Source organism: Dermochelys coriacea, chromosome 6 (assembly GCF_009764565.3).
Source record: "Dermochelys coriacea isolate rDerCor1 chromosome 6, rDerCor1.pri.v4, whole genome shotgun sequence".
Classification (NCBI taxonomy): domain Eukaryota; kingdom Metazoa; phylum Chordata; order Testudines; family Dermochelyidae; genus Dermochelys; species Dermochelys coriacea.
In genome coordinates, this window is record NC_050073.1 from 14,334,827 (window position 1) to 14,348,612 (window position 13,786).

Genomic DNA, 13,786 nt, shown 5'->3' on the forward strand with positions numbered 1-13,786 from the left:
TGGTTCCTTTGCTTTTGATTGGATGCTGTCAGGGTTCCCTCCCCACTCTGAACTCTAGGGTACAGATGTGGGGACCCGCATGAAAGACCCCCTAAACTTATTTCTTCCAGCTAGGTTAAAATTTCCCCAAGGCTCAAATTCTTTGCCCTTGGAGGGTATGCTGCCACCACCAAGTGATTTAACAAAGCATCAGGGAAAGGACCACTTGGAGTTTCTATTCCCCCAAAATATCCCCCCAAGCCCTTACACCCCGTTTCTTGGGGAGGCTTGAGAATAATATCCTAACCAATTGGTTACAAAGCGATCATAGACCCAAACCCCTGGGTTTTAGGACAACAGAGAAATCATTCAGGTTCTTAAAAGAAGGATTTTACTTTAAAAAAAGATAAAAATCACCTCTGTAAAATCAGGATGAAAAATAACTTTACAGGGTAACAAAAGATTCAAAAACACAGCAGAACTTCCTCTAGGCTTAGATTCAAAGTTACAAAAAAACAGGAATAAACCTCCCTCCAGCAAAGGAAAAATTCACAAGCAGAACAAAAGATAATCCAACACGCCTTGCCTGGCTTTTACTTACAATTTTTGTAATATGAGAGACTTTTACGATGGTTTATAGGAGAAGGAGTTTTCTGACCTGGTGCTTCTTGCTTCCCAAGAGAACACACAAAACAAAGCCTTCCTGCCCCCCCCCCCGCCCCCAAGATTTGAAAGTATCTTCTTTCCGCATTGGTCCTTTTGGTCAGGTGCCAACCAGGTTATTTGAGCTTCTTAACCCCTTACAAGTAAGGAAGAATTCTAGGCTACCCTTAGCTATATGGTTATGACAGATGCTTATCTCTGTCTCTCCCTTCTGGATCTGAGGTTACTTTTTTGATGACTCAGCCTTCATTATGGTCTGAAGCCAGTTCCCTTCCCGTAGTTGTGTCCAGCAGTCCCTGTCCCCAGATAATTGTTCCAGGTACCGTAAACAAAATAAGGTTTATTTGGTGTGGGATTGACAACAAAGAAAAAAAATCACAAAATAAAAGCAATACAAATAAAAAAAAATTAAAAATAGCTTACACTCCATGTCCTAGCCAGGTGACCTTCCATTGCTCCTGCCTCCTCCATGAATGGAGAGCCTCTGTTTTATCGTCTCTCTGGGGCTGTGTATCCAGGAGTGATGTCTTCATTAGCGCACTGAATGTGATCCTCATCCCTTAGGGCACGTGGGCAGACTGTTGCACAATCATCCATTGAAGTCAGTGGGGCTTGATGCCAGTACGGCATTCTGCCTAAGCATTGCAGATTGCAGGATCAGAGTCTGCGCTTAGATGTCAATACGCAATTACAATTGTTTCTCTGTGTCACCTCACATTTTAATTAGTTTTCCCCTTTCTCTTGATTAGAGCCACACGAATGCGGCAAGAAACATTTCTGTGAATATTTGTTTGGATATCAAAATGACAGTGTTTGTGCCCCTTGTGTGCTTACCTACAGGTTTGTTCATGCAAACAATTAATTTTTAAATAAATGCTACAGGACATTTGCAGCCAGCACATCTCAAATCCATAACTGTGAGTATTTGCGCTATGCAGTGTTGTGGTAGCCATGTCGGTCCCAGGATATTAGCTATAAGGTGGGGAGGTAAGATCTTTTATTGACCAACTTCTGTTGGTGAGAGAGAGAGACAATCTTTCGACCTACACAGAGTTCTTCTTCTGGTTAGCTCACCCAGATTGTCTCTCTAGTATTTGCACTAAACACCTGATTCCAAGAGTTGCACTTAGCTAATGAAGACACAGAAACATACCATATAACATGTACCCAATTCAAACAGTGCACAACGTGAATATACACTATTCAGTCTCCATGCACTTTTTTTTTTAATTCCCAGCTAACTTCCATGGGTATTTCAAAGGAGTTTTGCTCCTTTCAAAGGATTCTTCTGAACCTCTATAAAGGGCTGTTGAAATACAGACATGGGCACACTATCACATGCTATGAAAGCTGTGATTAGGGTGACCAGATAGCAAATGTGAAAAATCAGGATGGGGGTGGGGGGGTAATAGGTGCCTATATAAGAAAAAAACCCAAATATCAGGACTGTCCCTATAAAATCGGGACATCTGGTCACCCTAGCTGTGATATGATCACTGGTGGCCATGTGGCTAACAAAATCAGCCACTTATTTGTAAAACGTGTTGCGATCGACTGATGAAAAGCACTATGTCAGAGCTGGGTATTTATTATTTAAATCTAACTGATAGGAAATGGCTTGACCAAAATAATAATATTTTAACAACCAAATGTATTCCAGGCACATCATAAAACATGTAACAACCACAGCCCTTGTCCTGAAGAGCTCAAAATCTAGATTAAAATGAGAGAGTGAATTATTGGTCCAGATCCTCAGCAGGTATACATTGGATTAGTTACATTGCAGCCAATGGAGCTATGCTAATTTGCACCTTCCAAAGATCTGGCCTACAGAGTACAGAACACAGATACAGGGTGTGAGGGTATGTATGAAAGCTTTGAGTATGAGGCTTTGGCTTCACGGCAGATAAAAGGTGTGTGTTTGCACTGAGATCACTAATTTGATGTCAAATCCTAGAGGAGACAAGGCACAGGGAGTCTGACATAGCTAACCAAAGTCATCCATAGGTGGAAGGTACAGGGTTGACCTTGAGCTACAACGAGGTAAAAAATACAATCCCTTGTCTCCGCCAGGATTTTAGACTGTGTTGGAATATCTCAGTGTAAACACACTCTTTGTAGTGACGATGGAGCCTGAGTTTGGAGGGATGCATTACGCATAAAGTAGCAAAGTCATTGAAGCTGTATTTGATTTTATTTTGTCATCTCTGGCACATTTCCAGCACTCCTCTATCCACCTCTCAAAGTGTAAAGCACTCCATTAGAAAACCTAAAAAAAAATTCACGACAATATGCTGATTCATCAGACTCCAGAAGCCTTTTTTCAAATAGACTCCCACAAAACAGATTAAAGGCCATCTCTCCAACTGCATCCTATAGTGAGAGACTTCATATAATTCACCTGTCCATCTCCGACCTCTTCCCTTTGGAGCCCCCCAGCCCCTCTATGGCCCTGATCCAGGAAAGCACTTAAAGTTAAGCACATCAGTAATCCAGCTGAAGTCAGTGGGACCAGTCACATGCTTAAAATTAAGTTCCCACTTAAATGCTTTGCTGGATCTGAGCCTAAATGCCTAGGAGAAAAGAGGCTTAGCAGCCTGCCTGGAAGTGAATGAATCCAGTCTTTGCTGGACCAAGCAGGGAAGTGAATTCAAGAAATCCTGTCAAAGAAAATGCTCTCCTATCTACTTGCATTTGTTTGTTATCAATTGCCCTCAAACATGCTGGTCTCCACAGTGGCAGCATGGTGTGGGAGACAGGTGGTCCCTTAGGTAACTGGGTCCCAAACCATGTGGGATTTATAGGATAAAGCCAGCACTTGGAACTCTTCCTGGAAATGTACTGGGAATCAAAACCAGCTCATTAGCGGTCACATGACATCCATGCATCGGTGACAGCTGCTTACATGAAAAGGTAACATTTGGGCACAAGCCAGTTAATTTTTACCTGCCTTAGGGAGACGAAGTGAATCATCTCTCTGTGGAAACTAGCACAAGAGGAGAATCGGGCCTTTGAGTGCTGCAAGTGGAGCTGGGGGCCACAGGTATCTGACTAAACCCAGCCATTCTGTGTTGTGTTTATGCCTCTTTCTAAGTCAGGGAGATGGCATCTTGTCTTTTCATGGCAATGCCACCATGCAGAAATTGAAATGCTGTGCGAAGAACAAATACCCATAACATCACCCTCATATACAGCATCTTAGTTCAAAGGCTGTGCAAATAAATATAAATACATTGTAGGCCAGGAATGCCCCTGTTGAATAGGAAGTGTGACAGAGTGAGTGCGGCGAAAAGATTCAGCTTAATTTCCTGGACCCAGTCATCTGAGCTGGGTCAGACTTCCGAAGATTAATAGCCCTGCATGACATGGGTCAGCGTACATTAAAGCCAGTGGTTACAATTACAGGGAAGTGTGACTTTCACAGAGACTTCACCTAAACCTGAGCAGATGTGCTAGTATTAGTGTTTTTCTTTGAGAGAAGAAAAAAAGCCAAGCAATGTTTTTACTTTGAAACAAACGTTATTTCACATGCAGGAAACCCAACCAAGTGCCGACCACTTGTAAAGAGAACGGCGCTGATCCTCCACTGGTGTAATCAGCATATCTCCATGGGCATCAAGGGAACCACACTGATCTATACCACATGAGGTTTTGAATGAAATTATGCTTTACAGACAGCTTCCAGTTTTTACTACGCAACAGGTAGATTAATCTAACTCTTCTATTTGGGGGAGGGAGGGCTAAAGAACTTGTTAACTTTTAGCTGAGTGACTTGCACTTTTGGAGAATCCCATTCACACCCTTCTCTTTATAATCAGCAAATATCCACTGTGATCTTCTCTGCACCACATGTCCCCTTAACGCTGCATTGCAAGCCTGAACCCAAAGCTGCGTGGAGACTTGAATGCTGTATTTTCCCTATACAGCTGCTGCTGCCCGCTCCCCCCCCTCCCTTACTCCCAATCTAATGGTATACAGGATCCAAGCTTTTCAATGCATGTTTGTCTCTATAGGGCCACAGACAGTGTTCCTGATTAGGCACAGTCTGGCATGCCAGAGAAACGTCACAGCTCAAGCACCTGGGACAAATCTGGCAGGGGGGATGGATCTGACACCACACGTTTACAGCTATATTTTGCAGGCACTCTCCCTTTATACAGCTAGTGCACTGCTGACTAGAGAATTTCCCCTTTAGCAACATGTGCTGAGTGGTGGAGGAAAGCTTTAAGTAGTGGTTTTACTTGTTTTTATTTCTGGGCGGGGGAAGTTGTGAAGTTATTTCTGGGAGGAGGGGGAAATAACCAAAGTTAAAGAGAGCTTCCCAGCAGGTTCCGAAAGAGAGAGCTCCCGGTGTCCTGAAGCAGAAGCGTTTCCTTGCAAGATTGCTTTAAATATTTTGTGTAAAATGCCCCATGCTCGTCCAGGAACCAGAGTCCGATCCTGGAGGTGACGTGGGACTCTGGGCTCAAGGAGATGAATGAGACCTGGAAGGGAGCTATTGCCTGCCTTGGGGGTAGCTGTCTTCTTCGTAATGACCATCGGAATTATCTACCTGGCAAGTGGTGGACCAGCAAACAAGAACTGGATCTTGAGAGGGAGCACCAGTGGTCTCATCTGGGAGCGAAGGTCTCACCTCCCTAGTCCTGCAGACCCTGAGCGAGGAGAAGACCCTGGTGGAAATCAATGTGGGCAACTTCCCAGACCATGGAGCAGTCCTTGTGAAGAACTTGTGCTGGCTGAAACAAGACAGAATTCTGCTATACCTGGGATGCGACGGCGGATCTGGAGATCTCCCTCGAACCTGGTCCCTCTGCCAGCACAGAGTGCTACAGGATAAACTGGACTCCTCTGCACTGCAAGGTTACACTAAAGGTAATGGGGATTTGGTTTAGTTATAAAACAAATGTGTTGTTTTATTAATGCATCCTGGTGTTTTTGGGGCCAGATCCTCCGCTGGTATAAATCAGCACAGCTCCAGTGAAGTCAATGGAGCCACACCAATTTACATCAGTGGAGGATCTGGCCTTATATATTTATATAATTAAAATAAATAAAATAAATCCAAAAAAATAACATTAAGCTGTTCTGCTGGCAGGGCTGGAAGAAGAGAGAGAGAGAGATCTTGTGTGTGTTTACTTTTTGTGGAAGGCACCTGGCCCACATAATGATGGGGTGATCATACAAAATCCTAGACAGATGGGTACTCCAAAGCACTCCAGGTGCTACCGTCACCATTAAAAATACACTAATAATACTCAGCCAGTCAACTATAGCTACTCCTCATAGTGCTGTGGTGTTAACTAAGGGCAGGAAAGCCACATTTAGATAGAGACTGAATACATATATACACCAACACACACAAAAATAACAATGGTGTTTAAAATCAAAAAGCTAGAAAAGGTTATTCCTAAACACAGTCACAATAGATTTATTCCAATAGTCCCTCGGTGGGAGAACAGCAGCACCCTCCTTCCTCTGTTTGTAACTAAAAAGAACTTCTGTAAAATAAATACCTATCGCATATTTGCACTGGCACTGAAATCCTGTGACTGTACCAGGTTTCAGAAGTTGCTTCTCTGTCTATTCTAAAAGTTGGGGAACTTCCTCTTGTGTTCCCTCAGTTGTGTGATGTTCTTGCAACTTACAGAGGGCTTAAGAGTATTTTGTTATACAATATTTAGGAAAGGGAAAGAATGAATCAACTCGTCTGGATCTGAGCACAGCACTTTCCTTTCTCCTGATACATCAGGTGTCAGCACTGAGAACATTAATAAAATCTGATTTCTTTGCTGATCTATACATTATTTAGATAACGACATCTCTGATAGCTGTACAGTAAATCCACATTTAAAACACACTTTGCTTTGGAGTAATTTTTGAACGTAATCGGGGAGCGTAGCATATTGCGCGACTTTGTTTTAATTTGTTTCAGATCCATACTGCCAAGGTGATGAGTAGGATAGAGTGATCATTTTCCAAATAAAAATAAAAAACTATCGGAAAATGATGTGGGGAAATGGTTAGTGGGCCAGAGTCTCAGCTGGTAGAAATCAGCTACCGAGTCAATTGAGCTATGCTGATTTTACATCAGCGAAGGATCTTTATTTAATACTCTGGGCCAAATTCTCCACCTTAGCGAAACATTCAACTTAGTACAGGAGTGGATTTGCCCTGTTTTTCAGTAGAATTTGTCCCTCACTAGCACCCAGATAAGAAATATTTACAAGGTAGTTAAACCATTACAGAGTTCAGAGATTCAGAAATTTTGCTTGACATTTAGGATCAGTCTCAAAGGGACCCCATAGGAACCGAGCCACAAATACACCTTTCATATTATCAGGAGACGAGAATAATTATTCTCTTGTAGATTTCAATCAATCAGAATAAGAAGGACTCCGACACACATAGGTGTTTCAAACAAGGTAGGAACAGGAGTCTGATCCTTTACATGCTGAGAGCCCCCAACTCCTGCTGACTTCAGGGGAGGGGTGAAATTCCTCAGATATTTAAGGTTCAAATCCAGGCCAGTGGAGCGTAGGGGTGAATGTGGTTATAAAAGGTGAAAGGGATTAAGCTGGGAGAGATGAGCAGTGTCTCTAACTTGCAGCAACAGAGCTGGTCAGAGAGAAGAAAATGAAAGGAAATAAAGGCTTTTCGGAAACAATCCAGCAAATTAGCTGGCCGTATATGTCCCTTTATCAGAACATAGGATAATTATAAATGGTTGTTGCTGGCTGGCTGGCTTTTACAGTTGTACTGAGAATCTGCCTCAGATTGTCTCCATGTCCTTAGAAGTTTACACCAGAAAACAAAAATAAACCCCCTAATAGTTAAAGCCATTTATTGATGCACCCTGTGACACTCGTAAATCCTCTCTCTCTGTGCTGAGCCATAGAAACAATGCATCCAATGAATGTGAGCTGTAGCTCATGAAAGCTTATGCTCAAATAATGTGTTAGTCTCTAAGGTGCCACAAGTACTCCTTTTCTTTTTGTGAATACAGATTAACACGGCTGCTACTTTGAAACCAGAAACAATCCTGTGAGACTTGGTTCTGAGTCTTGTTTTGACTGCATTCCATAGTTACACATATAGGGCCAGATCCTCAGCTAGTGTCAATTAGCATGATTCCATTGACTTATTCAGTTTGTACCAGCTAAGGATCAGGCTCAAATATGTTAAGTATCTATGGCTGGCTTTGAGTCACAGTGTTTGGCTCGGTAGTGCCTGTTTTTCATGGACTCAGATGTTCATTTGCAATGCTAAATACAAACTGGAAACAGCCCACTTGAAATAGCGAATTCCCTCCCCGGTACCGCAATTCTGCACGAATCACTGCACAGAGTTAGGAGTTGGTCATTCCTTTTAGTAGTTGAAGGTGTAAGTGGGACTACTGCTAATGCTTAAACAAACCAGAAATCCTCATTCCCCTTGAAATACATCTGGGCTTTCACGGAGGCACCCAAGAGGCCTTGTTTAATTGCCAGAGAATTTGAGTCATGTGGGAGGTTAAGTCTTGCGATCCTGCTGCTTGGCAAAAAGGGAAGTTTAGAAAGAGCAGAGGCACAATGAGCCATTTGAACTGAAATAATATAATTGATTGTATTTAGGTGGTTTAGGAAAACCAGGAGGCAAGGGGGGGGGGAAAGCCACGTAACTCTTGATACTTTCCAGGTTTGTCTTCGTTTTGTATTATGGAGTGGCAGTAGACTCTTCTGAAAAATATTCTTAGCTGTTTTTTAGTTCATCATGTCACCAAAACACCTTGACCTGGAATCTCCAAATTAGTTTTGCTTGCCTTGCTGAGGAGAGGCACCGTTGATAGCACTGGGGGACCTTGGTACAATGTTGGGGAGGAAAATTTAGTGAGGGAAATACATATACATATATTATGGCAGCATCAATAGGGACTCAATAGTTAAGGATGCATTGAGATTTGCACTTGGAGTAGGATGTAAAGTGTAAAGACTCACGTTTTACACTTTAGTGACTGAATTGGTCTTCAAGTTCAATACAGTAACTTCAGAAAACTGAATTTTCATAATATTTGTTAAAATATTTAGCAGCTGTTGCAAAGGAAACATTTTAAAACTATCCCTTCTTGGATTTCCTCATAGCAGCCTGACCAGTCTCTTATATTGCCTTCCTGAAGCTAAAGAACCAGTCAGCACAAACTCAAAACACACACACATTATATTAAAAGAACATTCTTTAGGTTGCAATGTTAAGTACCATTAGGAAAACCATGTGTGATCGCTCATGCAACCTTAATTACTGGCTCAGTGGGCATCCATTCTCTGCGCAGAATAATGCAGGATCCTATAGATATAATTAGGGTGACCAGATGTCCTGATTTTATAGGGAGAGTCCAAATTTTTTGGTCTTTTTTTTATATAGGCTCCTATTACCCTCCACCCCCGTCCCGATTTTTCACACTTGCTGTCTGGGTCACCCTAGATATATTAGTATGATTGTGTAAGACCGTACCATATGGCCATACCTGTAATTATGGTTGTAATCCTAATCTGCCACTTCCTAACTTTCAGGTGCTTGACTCTTCACACATAACTAACATTATTTTAAAAGGTACAAGGTGGGTGAGATAATGTCTTTTATTGGACCAACTTCTATTGGTGAAAGTCTCTCACCAACAGAAGTTGGTCCAATAAAAGACATTACCTTACCCACCTTGTCTCTCTCATATCCTTGGACCACCATGGCTACAACAACAATACATACATTCTTTTAAAGCAGCATTTTGTGTGTAATTGAGGAATTTTGGAGCGGGGGGGGAGGTTAAGATAAAAACAGATTCTGTTGCACGCAACTTTAACAACTCCCCAAATCATGGATCATCAACAGGATCTGTATCCCAAACTTTCAGCATTGTGGCATAGACTGCTGCTCCATGAGCTACAGGACCAACATGAGTGAGTCGTAGGAGAAGGCTGTTTTCTAGGTGTGGGAAGGTGGGAGGGGATTGGATTGCTGAGTCCAGGTGCTGGGTCCAGGAAGAAGCCCAATCCAGCTTGGCTCTTGCTCTCTCCAACCCCCAGAGTCGGGGGGAGCTCCTGCCTCACGTCTTGCCCCCGGAACGTGGGGTTGGTGTCTGGTGCCATTTGCAGGATTTGGGAATGGGGGTGTTGCCATGTCTCTCTCTCTGTCTCCCTCTGCCTAGTAGTTAAGGGAGCCAAGCTTCTGCTCCATGCGATGCCCTGGTGTATAAGTGTGTATGTGTAAACGGGCAACTGGGGCCATGTGCTGGTTCCAGGGATTTGTAGGTGGGCACTCTTCTCCCCGCACTCTGCTCTGGCTATTTTGGAAGCTGCCTACCGTGGCCCTGGCTTGAGCCCACCCTTGGTGTGATCAGCCATTTGTGCCGGCTGCCAAAAGTTCCCTGAGGGACGCAAGCGAGAAAAGGGAAATGGTGATTTAAAATCTACAATTACATATATCACAGCCAACCCTGAATGGAATTTCTTAGGAGAAAAAAAAGGCATTTCTGTAGCCCATGGGGATTCTTTCTTAAATTCTTAAATGTACCGTGTAGCATGTGAGATTCTGTACATAGTGTTTCAAAGTAGCAGCCGTGTTAGTCTGTATTCGCAAAAAGAAAAGGAGTACTTGTGGCACCTTAGAGACTAACAAATTTATGCTCTAATAAATTTGTTAGTCTCTAAAGTGCCACAAGTACTCCTTTTCTTTTTGTACATAGTGTATATACCCTACTTCACACTGCCCTGAGTAAGAATTGCCGTGGGCTATAGAGGCTCCTACGCAGTTGCTACAGGATTTTTTTGGACTGCACGTATGTACCACATAGACTGGCTCAAAGCATTCTCTGTGCCCTGCAGAAACTCAGCACAGTTGGGCTTTGTGAGTGTGAAGCGTGAAAGGGTTAAGGATGCAAACACTCCCCCTAGCTGGGGCCAGAGCATTGAGCCGCAGAGTAATAATCCCTTCAGCCCACTCCCTGTGGCTGCAACCTCTTGGTGCCACTTGCACAGGGCGTTGGGACAATTGAATTTATGTAACTGAGGATTCTGTGGCCTTTTCTCTAACCTATCCCCACCCCATGCATGACTGCCACACCAATTACCCCTCCCTCCGCATGACACAGGAGCTGCAGAAGCTCCTTTGCATAATAATTCTGCTGAAGCAGCACATCTCCTGGCCAGGAGTCCTCTTCAGCGAGCGCTGCCCACTTCTTTGGTGATACTGCCCAGCTGCAGAAACCCCAGTGGCTGGGAGGATACAGCTGCAGCCTGCTTATGGAGGATGTTCTGACACCCATTCATCTGGGATTTAGTTAGCAGAAGCCAATGTAATCCAGGACTAGAACTAGCTCCTTTGTCTTCCAGTCAAGAGGCCAAGCAGCAAGGGGAAGATGGTGCTTTGATCTGTTCTTTTGATTATGAAATAAAACAGTCAGCTGTGTATTTAATATGAAACATACAGAGTTGAGCTTACCCTCTGCTAATGTCATAAAGCAAGCCTGGCCTGCCATGTTGTAGCATTTTGGATGCTAGAGAAAACAGGAGAGACTTTCAAGTTCTGAGGAAGAAAGTCCTTTTCAAGTCAGGGATTACAATGAGAGAAGTAAGTAGCCAACGTTAGGATTATCCTCAGAGTTATTTATTGTATGATGTCTGCCTGGAAACCTTATGGCAAGATCAGTAAGCCTATGTTATCGTGCTGAGCATGCTTACATAATTACTGGATTGACGGAGAGCCAAATTCTCTGCTGTCATAAATTGATCTAGCTCTGCTGAATCTGGTCCAGCCCTTAGGGGAAAGAAACTTCTATCAGTAACCCAGTGTTTGGCAAATATGGGGCCCACTCCTGCTCCCATTGAAGTCAATGAGTTGCTCCCATTGACTTCTACAGAAGCAGGAGTAAATCCACAGTTAGCTGAGTGCAGACTTGAGGAACATGTTCCAGGTGAGGAGGGCTAAATTGGAAGGTTCAGCTTGTGGTCACATAGACTGTTACAGCATTAACCACTGGGATATCTTAAAATATGGAGATGGAAAACAGTGCTATCTATTATAAACAGCTGTGGGCTAAATTCTGCCTACACTTGCACCACTGTAAATCTAGACTAGCTCAGTAGATGTCACTGGAGTTCCTCTAGACTTAAGCTGATGTAACTACGGGCAGAATTTGTCCTGCTGTCTTCACAATCCCCTTGGAATTTGGTTCTCTGGAATGAAAGTTGCCATATATTAAATGTACAGCAAAGCATCCTTGGTTACTTTGATAATTTTGAAAGGATTTAAATATTTGAGAACAGGTACTGCATCCACAAATATCACTAGCATCTAGGCATAAATGTCAGTCCAGATCTGTGAGGGGAAGATTCTGAAATGTGAGACTATCTGGTATCAAGGCCAACAATGAGTTTCTCATATGTCTGAAAGGGAAAAAAGGCAACTAGCAAAGGTTTGCAGGCATGCTATTGTATGACAGTGATGTTTAATAGAGGGAGGATTCTTCAGATTGTTTCTCTTGCCCAAAGGAAAGAGCTCAGCTGGGATATTAGGACTTCTCATCTCTCCACAAACCCATTTTCTTTATTGAAAGGTTTTATTTTAATGCTTCGCTCCTCACATACTGAGTGTGTCTGCATTGTGATCACAGTGTATGATAGCAACTGGTGTAGACATACCCGAGGTAGCTTCAATCTAGGTAGCTCAGGCACCAGAGCAGTGAAACTGCTGCAGCTTAGGTTTCAACGTAGACTATCCGACCGAGTAATTAACCAGTGTTCTGGTCAGGCTTGTGCGTTTAAGTACATTGCTGACCCAGTGCTACGTACAGTAACATACCAACACATCCTAGTATAATGAGAGGAGATGGGGGAGAGATGGTGATGATATATGACGGTGTGTTGTAATATAAAGGAACGTAAGAACACTAGATCAGACCAGCAATCTGTCTAGTCCAGTAATCTCTTTCTGAGAGTGGTTAGCACCAGCTGCTTCAGAGGAAGGTGCAAGAAACTGCAGGAGATAGTTATGGGATAATCTGCCCCCCCCGGGAATGGACATTCTAACACCCCGCCCCACAGTACCCCATTCCCAGAAGTTGGTTTATGCCCTGAAGCAAATGGGTCTGTATCCTATCGAAACTATTGTTAGTTTTTGCGTTATTCACTTTTGTAACCCTGGATAATCTTGTTGTGAGTATAAATGTATAATCTTGCTAAGCTCTTAGCCTCAGGGATAATGTTGTTGCAGTGAGTTCTACATGTTGCGTGTTATATAAATAATATTTCCTTTTAACTGTTGGGAATTTGTCACTTTTCACTTTCATTGCCTGTCCACTTGAAGGGTTCTATTCGCAGTAGTGTGGGATGGCTACGTTGTTTAGATATAATAGACATATTTGACACAAACTGTTTCAGAAATATTTCCTAGGTGCTTTGTTTTAAATGGAGGCACTATTTTCCATATCCTACCACCTAAGAGCATTCATTTTCTTGTGACTCTTGCAGTGGACTAGTGCCTATTTCAAAATTCAAGAAACAATGGTAGGTATTTGAGAAGTTATTCACAGGCAGATCACAAAGGTCAAGACAGCCCCCTGGATAAAGTACATCTGTGCCATTTTATACCTCAGTGTGTGTTTCATTTAATTATTGTTTTATAAAGAACATTACTGGAGAGGTAGAAAAAGCTAGAGGGGGGAATAAAACCTAACCAACGCTGAATGGCGGGTTTCTGGCTTTAATGAACAGCTCACCAAGAGCCTTCCTCAGTGGTTTTACTGTTCTTCATGTTCCCCTTCCTCCTTTGGCCAGGTCCAGGGGATGGTATAGTTACAGCTTTTCTTTTCCCCATTTGGTCCTTCCTTGTCTGTTTTTTATTCTATCCACATGGCCTGTTGAATATGAAAACAGGTTACCTATGATAGGAAAGCTTCTTAATTCCCATTAACAGCTCTGAGGGGAGGGTTTTCAGTGGGGGTCCCCTATGGATTGGTTCTCGGCCCTTTTGGGGTCAGTTATCTTGAAAAAATAAATATCCCCACTAAAGTTTGGAGGACGCAGACTGTGGAGAGGCAAACAGCAACCGGTCGCTGATGCAGAATGATCTGGATTGCTTGATAAACTGGGCACAATCCAATATGCATTAATACAGC

At 43.0% G+C, this 13,786-nt stretch overlaps 1 protein-coding gene across 1 annotated transcript in view; it reads left to right on the plus strand.

The window, feature by feature from the left end:
- Nucleotides 1-4,073: 4,073 nt before the first annotated feature.
- Nucleotides 4,074-13,786, plus strand: part of LOC119857793 (SITS-binding protein-like) — a 70,944-nt gene continuing 61,231 nt past the window's right edge. Inside the window, 5 exon segments of the mRNA XM_038407204.2 lie at nucleotides 4,074-4,344; nucleotides 5,067-5,148; nucleotides 5,150-5,275; nucleotides 5,277-5,381; nucleotides 5,383-5,514. Of these exon segments, the coding sequence (XP_038263132.2) occupies nucleotides 4,298-4,344; nucleotides 5,067-5,148; nucleotides 5,150-5,275; nucleotides 5,277-5,381; nucleotides 5,383-5,514 (492 nt within the window). The 5' untranslated portion in view covers nucleotides 4,074-4,297.